General features: G+C 43.7%; 1 protein-coding gene across 2 annotated transcripts in view; it reads right to left on the bottom strand.

The window, feature by feature from the left end:
• Positions 1 to 26,669, bottom strand: part of SH3RF1 (SH3 domain containing ring finger 1) — a 1,302,561-nt gene that overhangs the window by 224,937 nt on the left and 1,050,955 nt on the right. For both annotated transcript variants that reach the window (XM_044062570.1, XM_044062569.1), the window contains exon 11: positions 1,251 to 1,606. In XM_044062570.1, the coding sequence (XP_043918505.1) occupies positions 1,251 to 1,606 (356 nt within the window). The remainder of the gene's footprint in view (positions 1 to 1,250; positions 1,607 to 26,669) is intronic.

The raw sequence follows: 26,669 nt of genomic DNA, 5'->3' as shown, positions 1-26,669 counted from the left end.
TGCTGAAAGCTATCACCAGGCAGTAGTCTTGGTAAGCAGCCTAATGTCCGCCTCCTGTATGCGCATTTTTAATGTCACCCCTCTTCCAAGGGACTGTTGCTGTAATGGCCATCTCTGCCCCACCATCCCCACCAGAACAGAAATTACCCCTAGCCCCCCCCCCCCCCCCCCGTCCAGGTCTGTCAAGTGCCTGATCCAATAATCAAACCTGGATTGCCTGAGCAGTAGTCAGGGCTTACTTTACACTTGTAAGAAACCATAATTGGCAACTTAGTATATTTTTAACTAAAATATCTTGTGTAACCTAGCTTCGGACACAAAGTAGGTATATTGCATCATATGCTGCCTGCACAGCAATTTTGTCAATCATCCGAAATGCTGAATGTGCGTAACTAATTCTGCACTTTTTAATCAAAATGTCCACTGTAATCTAACCTCTGACACAAAGCTGGTAAATTTCATTATATGTGGTCTGGTACAGCAACTCCACCAATTATCCAAACACGAACAAGACTCATCACATTCAAGCTGCAGATAGCATAATTAAAATACATCTTTATTCCTATCAGAATTTTAAGTAGCATTTAAAAACTGATGTTTTAAATATGCTTATCTAAAGTCATATGTATAAAGCATTGAACAGTTCTTAAGAAGCAAGACATTTGCATGGTTTGTCTTGCAGAATGCCATTTTGTGGTTTAAACATATTCCAGGCAATAAAATCTAACTATGGTGGAAGAAAATACAAGCAAGGTACTTTTTCTTTGAGATAAAGAATGACATTAACAGAAAAGCAAAAAAGTGTGCTCCTATCTCCCAGACTTTGACCAACAGCAAATTATCAAAGTTCAAAGTGAAAGATACAGTTTTTCTTCATTAAACCAAGTTCAGATAGCAATTTTCAATTACCAAAAAAAAAAAAAAAAAAAATGAAACCGTCAAACCCATCTCTACAATGGCCAAGTCTAATATTATAAATTAAAGGAAAAAAATGCTCAAACCCAAGTCATGTACTGGCACTCTTTAAAACCAATTAACACCTTTATGTCGGATCTCAATATCAGAACAAAACACAGCTTGGTGATTTATAATGGAAGATTATACACAAATGACTGTGCATACTGGATGCATGGTCCCCACCTGAGATGCCGAAACCTCACGAAACTTTTGCAAGGCAGCATTACGGTTTTATGATAAGGATTTCAGCTGTATACTTCATAGCATGCAGCAGTTTGCTGAAGTGCACATACCTTATCCCTGTCTAGCCTGCTGGCTGCAGCACAGTTTCCTATTTGTAAAATACTGTCTGTAGCAACTGGAACTCCTGGGAGTACAGCCATGGTCCGTCCGCTAATGTCACCATCTGCTACTGTCACACTGGCACTGGAAACCGTCGGAGAAGCAGGTGCAGGAATAGGCACTGCATTGTGTCTGCCTACAGTGGCTGCAGCAGAACAAACAGTAGAAGGTACAGGTGGAGACTGAAGTTGTTGCGAAGCTGAAGACAGCTGAGGGGCAATCAAAGCTGTTGGAGTTTGTGAAGCTGGGTTCTGCATCTGGATAGGAGTCACTGATGCCATAGGTCTCTCTTGGTAGTGTGCTGCAGCTGAATTAAAATGATAGCAATTAGCACTGTACAACAGAGACAAAGCAACCAATTCTAAAGTTTACTGAATCACCTTACAGCCATTTATGTCACATGCATAAAGTACAGTTGTGTACACTTACCATAAATGTAGATGTTACAGTGTATTCACTGTTGCAGTCATCACACTGGGGTTATCTGCCTGCAGGTAGTCCTCAGTCGGCCCGAATATCAGAGTCTTAGTATTTCTGCATTGGATGCTGTCGCTTCTACCATGACGTCAGGTCATCAGGGGTATAAAACAGGCAGCCAACGCCATTACATCAGTTCTTCTTGCCCCAAATGTCAAGAGCCCCTAATAGGGAGCTGGTATATGGTGGAGAACACCACCAGTAAAAAGTAAATACCAATGCCATTAGGAATGGCCATAGAGAGGAGAGGTAGAAAGAGAGAGAAAGCCAGGGGGCTGGAGGGAAGGAAACCAGGACTGCAACAGTGAATACACTCGAACATCTACATTTATGGTACGTGTACACAACTGTACTATGTTCTTCATGTTTCACTATTGCAGTCATCACATTTGGGTTGATTCTCAAAGCTGAGGAAGGGTGGAGGCAGTCAAGAAGTGTTAGTGCTGGCTAGTAGGCCTTGCAAGACTGCTGTAGCAAATCCAGCCCTGGATTTAGAAAAGATAGGTAAGAGGTAATGTTTGGTGAAGGTGTGTACAGAACTCCAGGTTGCAGCTTCCAGAATGTCTCTGGTAGGGACTCCCCTGAGAAATGCTGTAGAGATGGAAGTAGCCCTAGTGGAATGTGGTATGATCCCCTGTGGGGTAGGTTTTCCATGGTGCCTGTAGCAGAAATGGATGCAGTGTGCCATCCATTTGGAAATGGTTTGTTTTGAAATGGCCTTACCCTCTGACCCTGTAGCAAAGCTGACTAGCAGCTGGTCAGATTTTCTGAAAGGCTTAGCCCTGTCAAGGTAGAAGCTGAGCTGTCTGTGCACGTCCGTCCAAGGAGTGCAGGATTATTTCCCCTTTATTCCGAGGATTAGGGAAGAAGGTTGGCAAATGGATGGATTGGTTTAGAGCCACAGTGGACACCACCTTAGGTATAAAGAATGGGTTAGTCCCGAGAGAAACCCTGTCAGCATGGAAAATAACGAAGGGTTCCACAGCCATTAGTGCCTGTAACTCAGACACTCTTCTTGCTGATGTTATGGCTAAAAGCAAGGCTGTTTTCCAAGAGAGCAATTTTAACTCTGCTGAGGCAGCAGGTTCAAAAGTGTGTGTGTGTGTGGGGGGCGTGAGCTTTGCCAGTACAAAGTTAAGGTCTCTGGCAGGGGTTGGTGCTCACCTAGGGGGCCTTAAGTTGTTAACCTCTTTCAGGAACTGTCTGATGAGAGGGTGAGAAAATAGACATGGCTCAGTATTATAATGAGCTGAGATAGCAGAGGCATGAATCTTAATGGAGGAGAAGGATAGGGCTCTGTGGAGTAGCTCTGCTAGGTAATCCAGGATTAGTAGTAAGGAGGGCACTGCTGTGTCCTTCCTTTGAGACCGATTCCAAGAACAATATCTTTTCCACTTTTCAGCATAGGATTTCCTAGTACTAGGCCTTCTGGCTTCAAGAATGACATCCAGCACCTGTTTGCTGAGGGCTGCTGATGGGGTATTCAAGAAATAAGCCAGGCTGAAAAGTTTTGGGTTTGCAATTGTGGACGCAAAATCTGTCCCCTCCTGCTGAGACAGCAGGTAGGAGTCTGGTGAAGGTGCCAGGGTGGCACTGTTGTCAGGCTGCGTAAGAGTGGGCACCAGTGCTGGTGTGGCCAGTCTGGGGCAATAAGAACTGCCCTTGTCCTGTTTTATCTTGAGTAGTACTCTTGAGAGAAGGTGCAAAGGGGGGGGAAGGCATAAATTGAGAGGTTTTCCCATTGAAAGGATAGGGCATCCACATTCCAGGCCCTGCTGTGAGGGTTCCTGGTGCAGTATTTGTTCAACTGGTGGTCCTCGGGTGAGGCACAGAGGTCCACCTCCAGTGTCCCCCACCACTGGATCAAAAGATTGAAGGTGTTGGGCTCCAATTTCCACTCGTGTGGGTCTAGGAGATTTCTGCTCAAGTCGTCTGCCAGTGAATTTTGTTTGCCTGGCAGGAATTGAGCTTGTAGGTGCACTTGGTTGCTCAAGGCTGTGTTCCGCAGGGTCATGGCTAGCCTGCAGAGTGGATAAGAATGGGTTCCCCCCTGCTTGTTTATGTACCACATAACTGTGGCATTGTCTGTTTTTATAAGCAGTTGTCCTGGAAGGATTAGGTATTTGAAGGCTGTCAGAGCATTCTGTACAGCTAGCATCTCTTTTTGATTGATGTGCAGGAGAATCTGGCCTGGGCTCCAGAGGACCTGAATGCATTTGCCTGCCATGTGAGCCTCCCAAGCATAGTCTGATGCATCTGCTGTCAGGGTTTGGGTGGCAAGGGGTTGAGTGAAAAGCAGTCCCTTGTTGTGGTTTCATGTCTCTGCCCACCAAAGGAACTCTGCCCTTAGACAAGGTATGACAGGAATCAAGTAAAACCACCAGCTAGTGTTCCAACACCAATTCTTTAATAAAACAAACACTCTGACGTCTCGGCTACTGCAAGCCTTCAAGGAGTATAAAGTACAGTTTTGTACCTACCAAAAATGTAGATGTTCGAGTGTTCACACTGCTGCAGTCATTACACTTGGGTTATCCTGCCGTCAGGCGGTCCCGCAGTCGGCCAGAGTTCCAAAGTCTTGGTCCGGCGTCGGTTGCTGTCGCTTCTTCCCTGATGTCAGTGCGCCAGGGGTATATATAAGATGCATCCGACGCAATTTTCTTCAGTTTTTCTTGCCCCAGATGTCAGGTGCCCCCAATAGGTAGGCAATACATATTAATAAAAAATATACATAAAAAATAAAAACAATACCTTCAGTTACAAGCAAATACACCACAAAGGTTGTATAGGATAGAAAGGTATAGATAAGTCCAGCTAGTTCAGAGGGGATGGAGGGAGGGTAACCTGGACTGCAGCAGTGTGAACACTCGAACATCTACATTTATGGTAGGTACAAAACTGTACTATGTTCATCGTGTTACACTGCTGCAGTCATTACACTTGGGTAGAATCCCAAAGCTAAGGTTGGGTGGCTGGTCTATAAAGAGTTAGGATTGGCTATGAGGCCCTGCAGAACTGCAGTGGCAAATCCTGCTCTGGATTTAGAGTAAAGAGGCAGGTGGTAATGCTTGGTAAAGCTGTGCACTGAACTCCAAGTTGCAGCCTCCAAAATTTCCTTGGTAGGTGCTCCTCTGAGAAAAGCTGTTGAAGTGGCTGTTGCCTTGGTGGAATTTGGCCTAATGGTATTTGAGACTGATTTTCCATGCTGTGTGTAGCAGTAACGAATTCAGTGTCCTATCCATTTGGATATAATCTGCTTTGAGATAGCCTTGCCCTGTGATCCTGCAGCATATGCTACAAACAGTTGCTCAGTTTTCCTGAAAGCTTTTGTTTTGTCCAAGTAGAAGTGTAGCTGCCTGTGTATGTCCAAAGAATGCAGAAGTTTCTCCCCTTTATTCTGGGGGTTTGGATAAAAAGTTGGCAAACGGATGGTTTGCTTAAGAGCCACACTAGATATCACCTTTGGCATAAAGGTAGGGTTTGTCCTTAAAGAAACCCTGTCCTGAAGAAAAACTACACTGTTCCACTGCCATTAATGCCTGTAGCTCTGAGACTCTTCGTGCTGAAGTTACTGCCAGGAGCAGAGCTGTTTTCCATGATAAAAATTTTACATTGGCTGTATTGACTGGCTCAATAGGTGGCAGGGTCAGTTTTTCCAAAACGAAATTGAGGTCCCAAGTCGGTGTTGGTGCTCTCCGGGGCGGTCTTATGTTTTTAGCCCCTCTGAGGTACTGCTTTAGCAAGGGATGAGAGAATAAAGGAGGATCCGTGCTGTAATGTGCTGAAATAGCAGAGGTGTGGATTTTAATTGATGAGAAGGATAGGCCTCTGTCCAGCATCTCAGTTAAGTATTGTAAAATCTGAGGAATATTTGGAACAAGAGAGTCAAGACTTTGAGCCTGGTTCCAGGCGCAGAATCTCTTCCATTTTTCTGAGTAAGCTTTCCTGGTGCTAGGCCTCCTAGCCTCCAAAATGACATCCATAACAGCTTTTGAGAGAGGTGTTGCCTGTTTGGCTAATGTATCTGCCATGCAGCCAGGTTTAGGGTTTTGAGCTGACCGTGCAGGATCTGATTTGTTTTGTTGAGTCAGAAGGTGTGGAATTTGAGGCAAAATCCATGGTGGTCCTTGAGCCAAGTTACTTAAGATAGGGTACCAGTGCTGCCGTGGCCAGTCTGGAGCAATCAGGATCATCTGTGGTTTTTCTTGTCTGGCTTTTAGGAGTACCTTTGAAAGGAGAGGCAGTGGTGGGAAGGCATAAACTTTTAGGTTTTTCCAGCTGAACAAAAGAGCATCCACTTTCCATGCTTGTTTGTGATAAGTCCTTGTGCAAAATTTTTGTAGTTGGCAATTCAGTGGGGAGGCAAAAAGATCTATGTCTGGGCATCCCCATTTTTGCGTTACCATGCTGAAGATTTGTGGATTCAATTTCCATTCGTGAGGGTCCATGATATTTCTGCTTAGATCGTCTGCCAGAGTATTTTTCTTTCCTGGCAGGAATTGTGCTTGCAGGTGAACTTGATACGTTAGAGCTGTGTTCCACAAGGTCATGGCTTGCCTGCATAGAGGATAAGAATGAGTGCCCCCTTGCTTGTTTATGTACCACATTACTGTGGTGTTGTCTGTCTTTAGTAATAATTGTCCTGGATGCAGAAGGTCCTTGAAAGCTGTTAGGGCATTTTGAACAGCCAACATCTCTTTTTGATTGATCTGAAGATGCATCTGGTCCGTGGTCCACTTGCCCTGAATGCATTTTCCTGCCATTGTGCTCCCCAGGCGTAATCCGAAGCATCTGTTGTTAGAGTTTGCCTGGCTGTGGGTTGGGTAAAACGCTGACCCTTGTTTAGGTGACATGCCTTTGCCCACCATCGAAACTCCTGTTGTAGGCAAGGAATCATTGGTATTACTGCTTCTAAACTGTGAGAGTGTTGAGTCCAAACACTTTTTAGGTACCATTGTAATTTCCTCATATGCAGTCTGGCATATGGTATTAGTAGAATGCATGATGCCATGAATCCCAGGGCCTGCAGAATTTTTCTTGCAGGGAGATGGGACTTTTTTGCCAGTAATTGAAAATATTGAGTTAGTTGAACTTGTTTGTCTGGCGTGAGGTAAGCCATCTGGGCCGCTGTATTTAAGATGGCACCCAGGAATATAATCTGTTGTGAGGGCAATAGTTTTGACTTCTTTGCGTTTACTGTGTAGCCTAGAGAAATTAGCAACCTTTTTACAAACGCCAGATGCTGTAGAAGAATGTCCTTTGTCTCTGCTTGAATGAGGCAGTCGTCCAGGTATGGATATATTTGAATTCCTTTTTGTCTGCAAAATGCAATATTACTGGTGCTAGGCACTTTGTGAAGACCCTGGGAGCAGTAGATAAGCCAAAGGGCAGTGCAGAGAATTGGTAGTGCTTTGTACCAGCTTTGAATCTGAGGTATCTTCTGCAATTTTGTCTGATAGGGACATGCAGGTATGCCTCTTTGAGGTCCAGAGTAACAAGCCAAGCCTTCTTGCCCAGCATGGGTAGAAACTGCTGTAATGTCAACATTTAGAATTTTGGAATATCCAGGTAAGTATTCGAAAGGTCTAGTATGGGCCTCAAGGCCTTGTCCTTTCTGGGGATCAGGAAGAGTCTCGAGTAAAATCCTTGTCCTTGTTCCTGTTGTGGTACTTTTTGAATAGCACTCATGTCCATGAGGACTGAAATTTGTTTTTGTGCCTCTGCTCATTGATTTTGTGGCAGGTCTGGCATTCCTTTTAGCCTTGGTAAAGTATGAAAGTGTAACCTGTAACCTTGAGACACAATATTCAGAACTCATTTGTCTTGGGTGATTGTTTGCTAGGTTTGAGAAAAAAGTGCTACTTTTCCCCCTAACAGGGCTTCCAAAAGGGACGTGCTTGGCGTACGAAGGGTAAAGTCATTGTGACTGTTTCCTGTAAGGTTGAGACTTGTCCTCACCTCCTTTTGCGGTTGAGGTGCCCCACTGTTGTCTGTTTGAGCCTTGGGGTTGAGATCTGCCTCTTGGGTGTCTGTATCTGCCTCTCTGTGGCCTGTCTGACACTGGAAAGGACCAATTCTTTGTTGGCCAATTTCTGCTAAACCGAGGTGGCTGTACCTGTAAGAAATCCTTGACTGTTTGCATAGATTTAGCTTTATCCTCCATTTTCTTTAACACCTCTTCTGCCTTAACACCGAACAAGGTATCATGCAGTAAAGGAGCATCCAATAATTTTGCCTTAACATGATCAGGTAAACTCTGTTCTTTTAACCAAGCATGTCTTCGAATCACAGAACCTGTAACTGCGGCTCTACAAGAGACCTCTAAAGAATCAAAACCACATTGCAGAGTATGTTTTCCCACCTGTTCAACTGCATGCAATAAGTCCTGCATTTCTTTACAATCAGGAGCTTCTGAGCTTCCAAGCATTTTCTGTTTTAACTGAGCCATTAAATATTGTTGGTAATTAAGCATGTGAAAATGGCAATTTAAAGCTCTTACTGCTAAAGTTGCAGAAGTGTATACTTTCTTCCCCCATCTATCCACAGCTCTGGAATCTCTGTCAGAGGGTACTGTATTTTTTGCAATGGAAGCCTTAACCCCTTTTGGACCCTGGGAAATAGTTTCTGGATCATCAGAAGGGTTTTTATAAAGAAACTTGTGAGAGACAGGAACTCTATAATACCTGTCTGGCATGGCTGGAGCAGGGGGCAAAGAATCAGGAGATAAGCTGGATTCAGAGAACACATCATCCACAATGTCTAGCACAGGCGGAATAGCCAGTGGCCTGTGCTGAGGCAATAAAAGGAAATCCCTGAGCCTTTTCTTGGATTCTGAGTAATCCTGACCTTCCCAATGGAAATGCTCCCTTCATGGTGTGTAAAGTTTCCCCAAAAGAATAATCCTCAGGAGGACAGGCTGAAGGGATAGATTCTTCAGCATCAGAATCCTCATAGGGGGGTAGAGAGTATCCTGGTCTGAAGAGGAATCAGAGGAAATGGAAACCTGATCAGAGGAATCATAGTCTGTATCCTGCCTAGGCCTTTTCTCAGGAGGGGGATGGGAACCCCTGATTAGAGTAATGAGGTCTTCGGCCATTTTAAGCATCTGTTTCTTAGGCATGGAGGCCTGTCCAGGAGAATGCTGTACTTGTTTCTTTGTCTTTAATGGTACCTTTGTCTTGGCTGTTCTTTTAATGGTAAGTTGTGAAGGTCTGAAAACACCCTTAGAAGCCGATGCCTGCTCAGCGGCTCCGGACCCATCTGAGGGATTAGTTTCTGTAGGCCCAATACCTTGAGTTTCCAGAAGCCTGGTTGTCTCCAAGTGGGAGTCGGAAGCGGCCTGTGGCTCTGAGGTAGCGGGTGTCAGGGGCTGCGAAAGTGCCTCACTGAGAACTGGCGAACCGGCGACTGGCCTAGAAGAGGCTTTGTCGTCAGTTTTGGACCTCGGATGCCTGTCTTTATCCTTGTCTTTGCGTTTTTTCGGTATTGAGGTCGTCAGTTGATCCGACGACATAGTATAATTGAACCTTCGGCCAAAGTAGTGCAAAGCAAAATCAAAATGTCTTTTTATAGTGCGTTTGTTAAATCTAGCACAAAACCGACAACTAGTGACGTCGTGATCAGGGCCTAGGCATGGAATACAGTAAGAGTGGAAGTCCTTATGAGGTATTTGCTTCCCAACAAGAAATACAATTATTAACTTTTTTCTGACATCGGTCTGAGGCAAGAAAAAGTTTCCCCAATAGGGTACTTAGCTTTATTGAAGACTTCGGATCTGAAATTCGACTTCGAAAATCTCAGGAGTCGGCCAACCGGCACTTGCAAACTGCTTCTGCTTTGGGCACCGCGCGGCAAGAAAGACTGAAGAAAATGGCGTTGGATGCATCTTATATACCCCTGGCACACTGACGTCAGGGAAGAAGCGACAGCAACCGACGCCGGACCAAGACTTTAGAACTCTGGTCAACTGCGGGACCGCCTGACGGCAGGATAACCCAAGTGTAATGACTGCAGCAGTGTAACACAATGAACATCAATTACAAATCACAACCTGCCTAAATACATCCATCAATTAAACAATTTATGACATCACAACATAATTAAATTCACAACATTAAATAAAACATCTCCAATTTACTTCATTGTTAAGCCCATTGGGCGACAATGTGTTGAATTTTAAAATACAGGTTGATTCTTTTGTCAACAATCTGTTCTTTAAATCATTTTCATCACTATACATCTTAAATTTCTCTAAAATAGTGCCCCCTAAGACCCTCACTATTACCTTTATGTTTTTTTTTTTTTTTATTAAAATGAGTCGCTATAGCACTCTCACTTTTATTTCTGGCTATATCTCTAACATGCTCTAATAATCTTGTTTTAAAAGATCTTTTAGTTTCACCTATATAATATTTTTTACATGGACAGCTGAGGGCATAAACAATGCCCTGAGTAGAACAAAAGCTGTCGTCCACCTCAAATATATGGCCATTAATTTGTCTAAAGCTCTGAGTAATAAAATTACATGCTTTGCATTTACCACAAGCAGTAATACCTAATCTGCTTAATCCTCTCTGTATACTTTGCACAGGAACTATTATTTTAGACTTAACTAATAGGTCTTTAAGGTTTCTCCCTCTTCTATAGGACATAATAGGAACCCCTAACTTTTCCACAAACATGTCATTTAAACCTTCAATATATGTCCAATGACACAACACTGTAAGTATAGTGCTAAAACTGCTGAATGTTGTAATGAAATATATATAATTTTTTGACTAATTTGTTTCTTTAAATGTGATTTTCCTACTAACTGTGTTCTTGTGGTGTTGAAAATATATTCCTTTAAGAACTTTCTCCAACACCCTTCCAACATTTCCTGATCAAAACCCCTCATTTTAAACATATTTATAGTGTTCTTCATTTCCCTCTTATAATCAACTTCATTATTACAGTCTATATATACGTATAAATTCTGCAAAAGGTATGGCACTAATGGTGTGAGGAGAATGACAGCGGTTCAGCCCTTATGAACTGCATTCCATTTTAAATTTCCTATGTACTCTAGTGGGAATTTTCTCATCATCACTCCCATCCAAAACCACATCCAGAAAAGGAACACTTTTACCCACCTTTAAGCCATCAAATTCCAGTCCAAATCTATTATTTCCCAACATGTTAATAAACTCTTCTATTTCAATTTCACCACCCTTACACAGGAAAATCAAGTCATCTATGAATCTATAGTATAAAAAGACATGCCTGTGGAAAAATTCACTTCTGTAAACATTCATTTTCAAATAGACCCATGCTTAGGTTGGCATATGAGGGGGCAAAAGATGCCCCCATTGCCATTCCTTTTTTTCTGTCTAAATAAATCTGCCCCAAAAGCAAAAAATATATATTTTTAGACAAAAGTCCAATAATTCTATAACAAATCCAGTCGCTGGACTTTCTCCCAATAAAAATCTAACAGCTTCCAACCCAAACTGGTGACTGATATTCTTATAAAGACTTTCGATGTCTAATGTTATCCAATACATGTCTTGTTCCCATTGTACTGTTTGAATTGTATTCAAAAAGTCAAATACATCCTGAATATAAGCGGGTAAAAGTTGAACTTTAGGCAATAAGTAAAAATGTAAAAATTGACCAATTTAAAATACTCCCTCCCTGATACAATAGGATACCCAGGAGAGTTATTTACTGATTTGTGGATCTTAGGGAGACAGCAAAAATGTGCCATTTTACATCCTGACACCCCAAACTTTTTCTTCACATCTTTACTAGAAAGATATCCCAATCTCTTACCTTTTTTATTAGATCCACATTTTTCAACCGCTTAAGTTTACATGACCATCTCTACTTTTATCCTTCAAATGCTTATTACACATTTATATACTGATCAAAATTCATAATGACTAACTTATTGCCTTTATTGGAAGGTTTAAAAATAATTTCTGCTTAGCACTTAAACCCTTTAAGCGTTTTCCACTCTTCTTTTGTTAAATTAAACTCAATTTGTAAATTCCATAAACTTTTTTTCTAATACAAACTGTACTATAGTATAGAAGTGTTGAATTCCTTCATGTAAGAAGGGAGGTAGAAAATCACTTTTACAAGTTATCTTGCTTGTATCAAACAATGTATATGCATTTACTTCCATGTCAGAATAACATGAATAAAAATTGTCATTTTGTGATTCATTAGAACTCATACTACAATTTAAATCTGGTTCAACAACAGAATCTGAATTTTCAAAAAAATATTTAAGATGTAATTTTCTAATAAATCTGAACAAATCTATCTTGATGTCACATAACCTATGTATTACTGTAGGTACAGCTAGCATCTCTTTTTGATTGATGTGCAGGAGAATCTGGCCTGGGCTCCAGTGGACCTGACTGCATTTGCCTGCCATGTGAGCCCCCCCATGCATAGTCTGATGAGTCTGTTGTCAGGGTTTGGGTGGCGAGGGGTTGAGTGAAAAACAGTCCCTTGTGGTTGCATGCTTCTGCACACCAAAGGAACTCTGCCCTTAGACAAGGTATAATAGGAATGACTGTTTCCAGGTCCTGAGAATGTTGGCACCAAAGACTTTTTAAGTACCATTAAAGTTTCCTCATATGCAGTCTTGCATATGGAATTAGCAGAATACATAAGGCCATGAACCCTACGGTTTGCAGTATTTTTCTTGCAGAAAGCTGGGTTGTGGTGGCATTTGTTTGAATTAAGTTTGTCAGACAGACCTGTTTTTCTGAAGTGAGAAATGCCATCTGGGAAGTTGTGTCCAAGCGTGCTCCCAGGAATACAATCTTCTGACTGGGTAAAAGTTGCGATTTCTTTTCATTGATGGTGTACCCCAATGAAGTGAGAAGGCTTTTTACAAATGCCAAGTGCTGAAGCAGCAATTCCTGACTGTCCGCCTGAATCAGGCAGTTGTCCAAGGATGGGAAATTTTGGATATTTCTCTGCCTGCAGTATGCAATGGCTGGAGACAGGCACTTTGTGAATACTCTGGGCGCAGTAGGTAAGCCAAAGGGAAGTGTATAGAGCCTTCCCTGAAACGTAGATATTTCCTGCATGACTCCGTTATGGGATGTGCAGAGAAGCTTCTTTTAAGTCTTGAGTGACTAACCAGGCATCCTTGGCTAGCATAGGGAGAAGCTGTTGCAGGGTAAGCATCTTGAATTTTGGGATCACCAGAAAGGTGTTGAGAACTGAAAGATCCAGGATTGGGTGCCAAGAGCCCTCTTTTCTGGGCACCAGAAAAAGTATGGAGTAGAAACCCTGACCCCTTTGTTCTACTGGAACAAGTTGATATTGAGCAGGGAAAAGTACTTGCTTTTGAGCCTCTGCCCACTAGTTTGGAGGAAGGTCAGGAAACTCTCTTGGGGTTGGCAGTGAATGGAAGTAGAATTTGTACCCCTGGGACACAAAGTTTAGGACCCATCAGTCCTGAGTAATGGACATCCAGTTTTTTGCATGAAGGGCAAGTTTTCCTCCGAGGGGCACAAGTAATTGGGCAGGGCTGGGAAGGATAACTGAAGTCATTGTGAACTTTTTCCATAAGGGGGCGGCTTACCACTCCCTGTTTTTGGGGTGGGGGTACTCCATTATTTAGATCTCTGCATACCCTGAGACTGCAGTCTTGGTGGCCTGTTTCCCCTGGGTCTGGTCTGGGAAGGCATGGAAGGGGCTGGAAAGGACCCGTTTTTTAAAGGCCAATGCCTACTGAATCTAGGTGGTTGAACTTGTAAGAATTCTTTGACAGTTTGCAAGATTTAGCTTTTTCTTCCACCTTTCTAAGGACTTATTCTGCTTTGGTGCCAAACAAACAGTCCTTATTTAAAGCAACATCTAGTAATTTGGATTTGACATGATCTGGCAAGGTTTGTTCCTTCAGCCAAGCATGCCTTCTCAGTACAGACCTAGTGACTGCAGCCCTGCAAGATACTTCTAGGGCATCAAAGCCACACTGCAAAGTATGCTTACTAACTTGGTTTGCAGAATGCATTAGCTCTTGTAAATCTTTATTTTCTGCACAATCTGAAAATACCATTTTTTGTTTAATTTGGTACTTCAACATGTGAAACCGGCAATTCAATGCCCTGATGGCAAGAGTTGCCAAGGTATATACCTTCTTACCCCATCTGTCCAAAGCTCTGGAATCCCTGTCCGAAGGAGTAGGATTTTTGGCTTTAGTAGCCTTAATACCTTTAGATCCATGGGAAATGGTCTCTGAATCCGCAGTAGGATTCTTGAAGAGAAATTTGTGGGAATCAAGTACTCTGTAGTACCTGTCATGTTTCCTCGGGGCTGGGGGTAATGTATCTGGAGTAAGACTAGATTCCATAAAAGCATCATCTACAACATCCAGAACAGGGGGTATAGCTAGAGGCCTGTGCTGAGGCAACTCTAAAAATTCTCTGAGTCTCTTTTTGGACTGAGGGCAGTCTTGACATTTCCAGTGGAAATGCTCTCAAAGTATGCAAGGTTTCACCAAAAGAAAAATCCTCTGGAGGGGAGGCAGAGGGAATGGATTCCTCTGCATCTGAATCCTCATAGGCTGATAAGGGCATGTCCTGATAATCAGAAGGGTCAGAGACACTGGACTCCTGGTCTGTAGAATCAGAAGGAAACTTGATTCTTTGTTTCTTAGCAGGGGAAGGCTGGCTTCCCCTAATTAGGGTAATAAGGTCTTCAGCCATTCTAAGCATTTGTTTTTGTGGCATGGGAGCTTGAGCATGTGTTTGGTCATCGGTTTTCAAGGTGTAGTGCATACTCTGGGGCCTAAGAAACACTGTAGTTTTGGCTAAAAATGAAGTCGGTTTGATTCAAACATCGGTAGGATGGACTACACCCTCAGACGGCGGTGGCTGCACAGCGGCTCCAGACCCACCCAAGGTAGAGACATCCACAAGTTCCATAGTCGAAGAAGCATCTCGCGGCATACTGGACTCCAAATGGGTCTCAGCAGAGGCCTGTGAATGCATAGAAGCGGACATCAGGGGCTGCAATGGTACAGGCGGACCAGTGACTAGCTTAACGGAAGCATCATCGGCAGTTTTGGACCTATGCAATCTGTCTCTGTCTTTATCTTTATGTTTTTTCTGAAGATCGGTAGTCGGATACCTTACTGAAGCCAGTTCAGAATACGGAGAACGAGAGTGAAAGAATGTGGCGACAAAGATAGCCCGATGATGAATGGTTTGGTTCGGGTGTTAAACAAGGCACAAAAGCGACAGCGACGGACGTCGTGGTCTGGGCCTAAATGGGTGATGCAGTAAGAATGAAAATCTCTGTGAGGTATTTGCTTTCCATAGGCAAGACAATTGTTAACTTTTTCTGACATCAGTTAGAGCAAGAAAAAAGGATCCCCCATTGGGGTACTTAGCTTTAGAAGACTTCAGGATTATAAACTCGAAAAAGAAAATTTCAGGTAGCAGATGACCAGCACTTGCGAACTGCTTGTGCTTCGGGCTCCTCCTCGGCAAGAAAGACTGATGTAATGGTGTCGGCTGCCTGTTTTATACCCCTGATGACCGGACGTCATGGAAGAAGCGACAGCATCCGACACAGAAATACTACGACTCTGGTATCCCGGCCAACTGAGGGCTACCTGCAGGGTGATGACTGCAACAGTGAAACAAGAAGAACATCACTGTTTACAAAGTTGTTTCTTAGTTATGTTCTCAGCAATACTGTCCCATTAACACGCACTAAACCCCAAATGGATTTCATAACACCAAGAAACATACTGCCTATGTTACAAAGTTAACAGAGGTACCCACTACAGTTGAATATTGAAAAAAAAAAAAAATTATGTACTCACTATAACGATCCATGTGTTTTGTCCATCTTCACCTTCATTCTTAGAAGGATGGATTTGGATCCGATCCTTGGATCTGACTTGGCCTTTATGCACAAACTTGAGGTCTTCCTCTAGCTCATGGCTAAACCCTATCCCAGCATGCACTAGAAAAGTTCCCCAGATCTTGTTTGCAGTTATAATAAGAGTAATACAGACAAAGGCAGTTTAATAATTCAGAGTGCAATAAAGAAGGCCAGAGAATAATATCCAATTGTACTAACTCAGTCTGCCAGGAGTAAAAATGGTGGGGGGAAGGAGGGTGGGATGTAAGAATGAAGGGAAAGATGGACAACACACATGGAACATTACGGTGGGTACATAACTTCTTTATGTGTTGTCCTATCTCACCTTCATTCTTACCAGGATGGGACAGCATCCCTAGCACCATCTTTCTCGGGTGGCTCAAGGGAGAATACTTCAGAATCATGGAACCAAAGGAGGCCCTGTTCCTGGAGGCCAAATCGACTTTGTAATGAGTGATAAAGGTATGTGGATTTGCCCATGTTGCTGCACCAGAAACGGCATCAATTGGCAGTCTAGCCAGAAAGGTGGAAGAGGTTGCTATGGCTCTTGTAGGGTGGGCTTTAACTCTATGGGGAAGATCTCTATTTTGAGATTTATAGATGAGTTATACAATCTGAAAGCCATTCTGAAAGTGTCACTTTAGAGACTGGAGTACCTTTCTTTGAATCTGAAATAGATATAAATAGCTGGTCAGATTTTCTGAAGTTCACAGTCCTGTGTAAGTAGAAACATAATTGTCTATGCACATCCAGCTGATGTAACATGTATGCTGCCTTATTCCTGCAACTTGGATAAAAGACAGGTAGCTCTATAGAGTGTTTCAAACTTGACTCTGAACATGTTTTTTTGCAAAAAATGAAGGGTTTGTTCATAAGGATAGCCTGTCTCTGTGGAAAAGCAAGTAGGGGGGCTTTATTGACAAGGCTTGCAGCTCTGACACCCTCCCAGCAGAGGTAATTAGTATCAAGAGAATAGTTTTCCATGTCAGAAACTTGAGTGTGGAAAATGATACTAGCTCAAAAGGGGGAAAATTAAACGGGATAGGACGAAATATAGATCCCATGGTGCTGGGGGGTCTCTGATAGGTGGTCGTAGTAATAAAGAACCTTTAAGATATGCTTTACACAGCCTATGAGACATAATGTTGAGGCCAGACTCACCTATATGAAACCTAGGTATCACTGCTAACTCTAATGGTAGCCGCAGCTTCACCCTCACTGAATAATTTCGCTAGGAATTCTAGAATGGAATTGACTGGGGCCATAAAGAGATCAATATGGTTACGAGAAGCCATTAATGAAAGTCTTTTCCATTTACTTCTATACATCTTTCTTGTAGAAGCCTTATGAGAAGAGATTAAGATGTGCTTAACTGATGGCAAGGTTAGGAAACCTGGCTATGGTCGGAATCGGAGCAGCCAAGCTGTCAAACTGAAGGTCTGAAGGGAAGAATGGAGCATTCATGATGCATGTGTCAAAAGGTCTGGAACTGGGTCCAGAATCCAAGGCTCCTCCCAAAGATTAGGCCACAGGAAGGAAAACCAGATTTGACAAGGCCAGTATGGGGCGATGAGTATCAAGTCCTTTCCCAAGCAATGGGCTTTCTGAAGAACTTTGGGTATTAATGGAAAGGGAGGAGAACCGTAGAGGAGACCTGAGGGCCAATCGTGGACAAGTGCATCCCTTGGTGACTCTGCCGGAGAGGGGATAAGGGCAAAGTAGCTGCTGCATTTGGCATTCATGGATGTTGCAAAAAGGTCGCAGCAAGGTTGGCCAAACTTGCAGAATATCTTTTCCGCTACTTCTTGTTTTAGGGACCACTTGTAAGGCATCAGAATCGCTCTGCTGAGTCTGTCTGTTATCATGTTGGATTTCCCCAGGATGTTCATTGCTATTAGAAAGCGCTAGGAGAATGTCGCCCACTGCCATACTCTAATGGCCTCTCGACAAAGGGGCTAAGATCTGGTTCCTCCTTGTCTGTTTAGGTACAACTGACATGTCTGTCTGTACTGCAATAGTTGCCAAAGGAAGAGAGTCCTGGAATGCTTGCAATGCCAGAACTACCACTCTCATCTCTAGGACACTGATGTGCAAATGGGCCTTGTGATCCTGCCAAGTGTCTTGGACCATCTTTCCCAGATAATGCCCCCCCCCAACCTATCTGAGAAGCGTCCATGATCACTGTGGACATTGGCTGGGGAAATACAAATGGTCAGCCTAGCATCACATGAATGGAGTAAAGACACCAACAGAGGTCCTTTTTTGCAAGATTCTATTATTTTGTGGGACATCGGCAGTTCCTGCATCGACCACTGAGTGGACAGTAGCCACTGGAGAATTCTCATGTGTAGACATGCTAATGGGATCAAGGTTATTGCTGCTGCCATGGTCCCCAAAACTTTTAGGACTATCCTTGCTTGTGCTTTTTTCTTTGTAAGAAGATTTAGAACCTGACGTCATAGAAGTGAACTCTTTTCTGGAGGAAGTTTGGTCATGATACTTGTATCCAATTCTGCTCCTATAAAAATGACATGCTGAGAAGGCAGCAAGACAGATTTCTCATGGTTTATTGTAATTCCTAGATGAGAGACGAGCTGCAAGGTGGTGTCTCTTGCTTTTATTAGTAGATGTTCGGTGGTGGCAGTTAGGAGCCAGTTGTCTAAGTATAGAAACACCCAGAATCCTAGGCACCTCAAGTGAGCCACGACTACCGCCATACATTTGAACACTCTTGGGGCTGTAGTGAGGCCAAAGGGCAGAGCTTGAAACTGGTAGTTGTGACTGGCTCCCAGCCGAAAGCGCAGGTGTCTCCTGGATCGCATATCCATTCATGTGGTAGTATGCATCCTGGAGGTCTATCAAGCACATCCAAATGTCTTGTCCCAGAAAACGGAGTACTGACTGTAGTGTTACCATCCAGAACTTGGACCTTCTTACTGATTTGTTTACATTGCTGAGATCTAGAAATGGGCTCCAGTCCTGTTTTCTTTGGAACTAAAAGGAAGCTTGAGTAAGTTTGGGATCCTATTTGAGCCATCAAATGGGGCATTCACAAAGGAAGATTTAAAGGGCTGCTCAAAGTCACACAAGCACATCTACGAATTCCTGAACCCGCTGCTCTACTTACTCCATCTGCTGCATAAGAAATCAGTCTCATGGAGGAGTTGACAACTGAATTTAGGGTAGAGAGCCAAAAGGAAACTTTCTCCGACACCTCTTCAACTACTGAACCTTGGAGAGTATCTCCTAACTCCTTCAGGAGATCTCTCTGTAATTTAGTAAAAATGGGTCAGGTAATTCAGTGATCTGACAGCAAAAGTCGCTGAAGAAAAAAAGTGCTTTCCATATCTGTCCATTGTACAAGACTCCTTGTTTGGTGGATGAAAAGAGGAAGATGTCTCTCAGAGTTCCTTCTTGGTGGCTGTCACCACCACCACAGCATCTACTGGGGACTCCCTTAGTTAAAAAGTTTTTGTCTGAGAGGGACCTGATGAACTTATCTGGCCTCCAAGGAACAGGTTCCACTGAATCTGGAGAGTCCCAAAGCTTTCAAGAAACTAGATCCAGAGGTTTGTTAAAAGGTGGAGAGACACAAGTGGAGGAAGAGCGAGATCCAAAGGCCTTCAGGTACACAGACTCCTCTGCTGAAGGGTTGGTGGACTTCCAGCCATCTCTCTGCTTAATTATTTCTAAGATGTCTCCAAAGGAGACATCATCAGAAGGCGACCGATAGGACCCTTCTGCTTTATCAAGGTCCGTATCAGAAGTGATGGACTCCTCTGGGGAGTGTAAATGCTTCCTCTTACACAACCTCTTCCGAGGGAGCTCCTCAGAGGGGTATTCTGCAGAGGTTACAGAAGAGGGGATGGTAGCCTGTGGGGCATCCTGAGGCCTAGTATCTCCACATCCCTGTCGATGGAAGGGTACAAAGGCAGACACCGGTGCTACTGGGGGAAGAACTTCCGGAGATGACAGCGGAACTGCCTGTGGAGGCGGTACTCTCCATCACCTCAAAAGCTCCCCGCTCTTGATCAGAGGAAATCCTTGGATCCAAAGAAGTCAAGGGAACCCCCAGGATCAAGGACGACTGCCCAGAGGCTGAGGTAGAAGCAGATGCCCTGAGAGGCAAGGTCTGATCTGACAACTGTCCGATCTGACTCAGCTCCCCAGACCTGAATGGAAAGCATCGGCTACTAGACTGATCGAGCTCTGATGGAGCCAAGGACATTAAAGCAATGGTTGGATCCGAAGATCCTGTAATAGGTCTCGGGTAAGATGGTTCCACTAATATCAGCTCAGGACATTCCAGCTCCGAAGTCCGAGGTCGGATCGGAGGAGGAATCTGAGGAGAAGGGGAGGATGTGGTTGAATCCGAAGCCCTCGGGGTTGGATCCGACAACAGCTTGGCCACAGCCTGTGTCCTTAATAGCCTCTGTATCACTCAATCCATGTCATCAGATAGGCTCCTGGAAGTGTGGAGGGGGCTAGAGACTTGGAAGGTTAAAGAATAGGTGATCTTAGAGTAGGGGAGAATGGCTCCAAGACAGGGGACAGACTCCACAATGTGAACCCTACCGGCACCAAGACTGATGGTACCGGAGCTGTAGATTTTTTGTATCAGACAGACTTAGGATCCGGCGTCAAAATTATGGCAACCTTTTTTGAAGGCTCCAACAGAGCACTAGAAGAGGAAGATCTCTTCCCAGACTTGTCAGATTTTGAAGATGGAGACTGGTCAGATTTTGATAAACCTGGACCTTTGTATTGCTTCTGAGAAGGGGGTTTTTAAGAGACCTCTCAGTATCAATTTGTTTTTCCTCTCCAGGAGAGCCCTGTGATTAAAGGAATGACAAATGGAACAAGACTTCTGGAGATGGACAGCTCCTAGCCAGTAGACACAAATTGCATGTTTATCAGTTACGGACATTTTCTGTCCACATTTTTCAAATTTTTTGAAACCTGAAGGTTTTGAATCTTTAGAAGACATCCTGAAAACAAAGGATCATAACAAGTGAAAATAGCTAGAGAAGTTTTTTTTTTTAAAACACCACCACCAACAATTATTTAACAGTAAACTACTTTAAATATAACAGAGATATAGAGGGTGGAAGGATGGCACAGTCCTCTAACTTAAACGGGTTAAGGGTAGGACAGTTCTTTAATTTAAATGAATTTACACAAACTGACTTTAAACAATTCCTAAAATAGAAAAACAAGAGTAAGAAGAGCCTTAAGTGAAAATGGGCTATTAAGAGTCTTAAGGTGGAGGCCGGGATAGGAACAATAAGGCCTAGGTGAAAATGACGACCAACAGCAGAAAAACAGGTACAAAAAAGCGGAAATAAACTAGCACAATAACTAGTTATCTAGATAAATAATAGTGAAGAATAGGCAATTCCCAACAATAGTGATTATAATTAAGAGTATATTTAGCTAGAGCCAATAGAACGAGCACCCAATCTTGTTTAGTGGCAAACGTGATCTGAGAAGCTTTCCCAGTGCATGCTGGGATAGGGTTTATCCACAAGCTAGTGGAAGACCTCGAGCTTGTGTATAAATGCCAAGTCGGATCCGATCCCATCCTGGTAAGAATGAAGGCGAGATAGGAAAATACATTAAAAGTTGTGCACTTACCACAACACCAGACCCATGTTGTCTCTTTTCATCTGGTTCAGCCTGTGGGTTATCAGATTTGTCTTGGATCTGAAACCGGCCATATACCATAAATTTCAGCCCGTCAAGCTTCACCTCTTTTAGCCATAATCTCTCTCTCTCTCATTAGGACTACCTTAGACTGAATTTGCCTTATATCACCCAAACTGCCAATATTCCACACCATGTGGGAAAACTAAGGACCACAAAACAGGAAGAAAAACAATCTCGCCCACTTGGTTGTTCCATGATCAAGAGGCTCATCATAACAGTGGCAGCAGGAGGAAGGGAAGATTAAACCAGACAGAAAAAGAGAACACAGCTTTACTGTTATGGTAAGTACATTAAATATCATATTCAATATTGCCTTTTAAATCTGTATTCAACCTGTGAATGCTGTCTTTTCCATCTGGATTCACCCTGTAGGACAGACTTCCAGCCACATAATACCCTAGACAGGTCTCACAGAAGGATACTGCACAAAAAGGTGGGAACCAAAGGAAGCTCTGGACCTTGACAGAATGTCCAATTTGTAGTGGACACAAGGTAGCAGCTGCACGAGCTCCTCATCCAGTGCAACTTTGGAGAGAATAGCTGCTGAAGCAGTCATTAACTCTTGTAGAATGATCTTTTGGCTTACCCTGCAAGGGATTTCCTTTCAAACTATACCCAAAAGAAATGATACAATCAAGATAGCCACTTGGAGAGACTAATCTTAGACACTGACATGCCCAAATGGGCTTTGAGAAGGAAACAAACTGCTTAGACTTTTTGAAACATTTGGTTCTGTCCAAATAAACCCTCAGTTGTCTATGAGCATCAAGGCGGAGCAAAAAGTATTCCGCCTTATTGGAAAATTCAGGAAAAAACACAGGAAAGTGAATGGAGTGGTTAGAACTGCTCTCAGTAGAAGTAACAGTCACCAAGAATAAGGTCTTCCAAGATAAAAACTTCAAATCAACCATACCAGAAGGTTCCAAGGGAGAATGTAGCAAATGCCTGAAGCATAAAAGGTAAATGCCACAGAGGGACAGGGTCCTAGACTGCAGCATGTAATAAAAAGATAATCTGGAGAAAAGCATTTGAAATTTTGAGAGCCGCTAAAGGCACATTGTACCTACCAATGTGGAAATTGGAAATGGCTGCCAATTGCACCTTAATAGTAAAATAACTAGAGCCAGAGTGCCACAAATCCACTAGAAAGTCTAAAATAGCCTCCAAAGGGACTGAAAAAGGATTTAATCCCTTAGAGGTTGCCCAAAGAGCAAAATGTTTCCTCTTACTGCAAACACCCTACTTGTAGACAATTTCTAAGATGGCAACATAATATGCGCAACTCTTTCCAAAAACTTGGATTCCAGGCCATAAAGAGAATGAGAGAAACCATGTGATTAACATGAGTCTCTGACATTTGGGTGGGTTCAGACCCTCTGGGTGAGAGATCAGATCCAGAGCCCAAGGAGGGTGCCTCAGAAGAGGCCAAAGGAAGGGGAACTACACTTAATGGGTCTGGGGGGGGGGGGCAATGATGATTACAGTTGCTCTTGCAACATGCTGCTTTCTGAAGAAACTATTATCTGTGGGGTCAGGGGGATAGGCATACAGTAGACCCGGGGTCCAAGCATACAGAAGAGTGCCCTTGGGTGACTGTCCCTGAGGAGGGACCCATAGCGTCTGCACTTGGTGTTGGATGGATAAATGAACAGATTGCAACACAGAATGCACCAGTGCCAAAAAATCTGAGTGGCGACTGATTTATGGACCACTCCTGTAGAAAAAAATGTTGCTGCTCAAACTGTCTACTAATATGTTGGGTCTCCCCTGGATGTGCATTACAATCAGAAGCCACTGAGAAAAAAATCATACAGTGTCAGGCTCTCATGGCCTCTCAACAAAGAGGATAGGAATTGATATGGTTTGTTCAGATACCATATCACAGACATGTCAGTTTTTACTGAAATCACACCCTTGGGAAGAAAGTCCTGAAAAGCCTGCAGTGTAAGGAGAATCACCTTTATCTCCAAAACATTAATGTGAATATGTGCCCTGGTATCTGACCAGGTCCCATGGACAGTCCTCCCTTTGAAATGCCCCAACTCAAGAAGACAGGCTTTGTCATGACCATACCCAGAGAACGGGGGGGGGGGGATGAACGGTCTTCCCAGAAGACACCACAGGAGACTTCAACCACCACCTGATTTGTCTCTGACAGACCTGTGTCAATAAAATGAGGAACGCCATCAGATGTGTCAGACAAGACCACTTCACCACCAATGTCCACTGCAGAACGCTCATGTAGAACCTCTCCACGAGAACCAAACATATGGCAACATCCATGTGTCCCAAGAGTCTGACAACAACATAAGCTGGAGGTTTTTGGGCAAGAGAGCAATGAAAGAGTTAAACCTCATAGGGCCGCCAACCTGGAGACTGGAATCTGAGAAACTGTGTCCAAGTGGTAAACTATGAACTCTGCCAGAGTAAGGTGTCACTAGCTCTGATTAACAATGCAATCATGGAGGCAGCAAGGAGCCAACCATCCAGATAAGAAAAGACCTGGAACCAATGCAGCCTGAACCAGGCTGCCACAACTGCCATGTACTTAGTGAGCATCTAGGGGGATAGCAGTGAGACCAAAGGGCAGCACTCGGGATTGGTAAAAATGGTCCCCAGCCAGAAGAAAAGAAACCTACTGGAATGTCTTGCAATCTTTACATGATGGTAGGTGTCCTTATGGTCAGTCAAGAACATCCAGTCATCCTTCCAAAAGAGAGGGAGAATGGACTGCACTGTGACCATCCCAAACTCGGTCTGCTTTACAAAATGATTCAATCTGCTCAAATCCAAGATTGATCCCTGTTCTTTTTTGGAACCAAAAAGTACCTTGAATAGCCCTTGATCCTTGTTGGTCTGGTGGGATCACTTGGATGCCTCTATTTAATGACAGCTTTTGAACTTCAGTGGCTGCATCCTTTCTCTGATGGGGTGCCATATCTGGGAGATGTTTGGAATTTAAATTTGGAGTTTCCAAAAATGGACTTTTACAGCCTCTGGATAAGGTTCCTAACATCCATTCGTCTGAGGTGGTGGCCTCTCAAGCTTTCATGTGTAGTCATACAACTCCCAACTGCCTCCATAGCCTGACAGTTAAGACAACACTTCATAGTTGCTGAAAGGGCCTTCCAGAGAAGTCTCCCTGAAACCCCTGATTCTGTGGAGTAACCATGGTAAAACAGTGGGGTGTGTTGTGCTTTCCTCACCCTTTACCACAGGGGAAACCCTCAGAAGGACCTTCCTGGAAAGACTGCTGCACTTTTCTGAAATAGAGACAGACATCTTCCCCCACTCTGGTTTCAAGTGGACAGGGGTTCTCTGTTGAGGGGTAGCAAAATACACACTTATGGCAGACAGCATCTTCTCATCCTGGTCACTTCTGGTGAAAGTCTCCTTAAACCTTACACCCAAAAAAAAAAGAACTGTCGAAAGGGGCATTAATAAAGGACACCTTAAAACAGCAAGCAAAATTACACAACCTCATCCAAGCATAGGGATGCATGGCAATGCTGACACCAGTGGCTCGGGACATGCCATCAGCCAGGTTAGACAGTAGATGCATGGACATGTTAGTAATAGACTGCAAAGTGGACATCTGAGTTTCCAAAGTATTCTGAGACTCCAGAGTCTACTGAGTCTTAATTACCCTTGACACTTCCGACATAATATCACACTGAAGTCTGATCAAGTGAGCGAGATAGTTCAACAATCTCAGTTCAATGGGGCTGAGGAGGAGAATCACTACTACAACTGGTCCAGTGTTTGAGATTCCCTACTTGGCAATGAACAGAGGAGCTCTCTTCACAGAAGTCCCTTTAGTGTTTGCTGCTACCACAACTGCATCCATGGTCTGACCCTTAAGTCAGTGTTGCCAGTCCTTCTGAGGGCCAAGAATCTTCTCTGGCTTCTTTGCTCCTTCCACACCCTCTGGGACAACAGGTCATTAAAGGATGAAAAAGGCTGGGGGGCCCTAAAGGAAGGGAGGACTGGAGACTACCTAGGGTGAGTTGACCCTGAGCAGGTACAGATGCTGAAAAGAGGGGGGGGCACACTGGCTGTACCTGACCACTCCTTCTCCTGGGTAGAAAACATCCTCTCCACAATGTCAAAGGCAGAAACCAAAGCGGCCTGTATGGAGCTGGTGGATCTAAAATCCACAGAACCCAATGACGCACAGTACCCTGTGTTCACTACAGCCTGCCCCAACACCGAGACAGGAGCTGAGCTAGTCAAAGCAGAGGCTGTAAGCAGAAGGGACAACCTGTAACAGGAACTGAACATGACTCAGATTCCCCTGGTCCAATATTTGAGCTCCAGGGTCCACTCGGCTTCAATACTGACAGAGTCGAGGAAACCAAGGTTAGTGTCAGAGCCAAAAATCAGCCAAACCATCAGATCTGACCCTAAGGGAGAAAAGGGAACTGACGTAGATGACCTTGGAACTACTGGACCTGAGGGATGAAACCAGTATAAAGGAGGCAAAACTTCGGGTAGAGGGCCCAAAGCCAAGGGGGATGAGTCGTAACTGCATCTGCACCTGTAAAACGGACAGCATCAGTTGCTCCAAATCTGTGGGTCTTAAAATCCTGCTCGACTGGGATCAAAGGAAGCTTGTATTGTACGCCTGCCTACTGGACAAGGGCTCCAATGACTGATGGACTCCAGCAAGGACACCTGCAGGGTAGATGTGGAGAAGGGGGATGGGAGTTCTACCTGAAGTTGCATCCTTGGACAAGAAGAGGCTGGGAACACTAATAGTGAGACAGGGAGCCTTTCCCCACAATAAGTGACGAAGGTGATCGGCTCAGAAGACTCAGAGTCAATGAGTAGGCCAAAGCTGCTGTGGGGGGAGCCAAGGGTCTTAGGACCTTTAAATTTGGTGGACCAGATGAAAATAAGGGAGCCAAATGTTTTTGGTCTCCTTTAACTGCTTTTGGGTCTTTAGAGCCCTTGTAATCCCAATCAGAATTATTTCCCTTGCTGGAGGAAGTTGAAGTGGAATCCCAACTGATAAACCTTCAAGACCAGCTTGGCCCTTCTCTCAATTAACTGTGCATGTGCCAAAACCTTCACAAATGGAGCAAGGGAAATCTAGATGGGCAGCCCCCTAAACAATACACTCACCGGTCATGAGAGGAGCTTATGCCTATAAACAACACACTTTTTCAATCCCTAATCAATGTCTAGTACAGAAAGCCTAAGAACCTTAACATCCAGCTAAACACACAGAAAAAAAATTAAATAAATTTAAATCATTAAGTCTATTAAGGAAAACACTAGACATGTCAGCT

This window comes from Protopterus annectens, chromosome 2.part1 (assembly GCF_019279795.1).
Source record: "Protopterus annectens isolate FY-2018-M chromosome 2.part1, PAN1.0, whole genome shotgun sequence".
NCBI classification, from domain to species: domain Eukaryota; kingdom Metazoa; phylum Chordata; order Ceratodontiformes; family Protopteridae; genus Protopterus; species Protopterus annectens.
The sequence above is the reverse complement of the archived record's forward strand: the minus strand, read 5'-3'. Positions and strand labels throughout refer to the sequence as shown.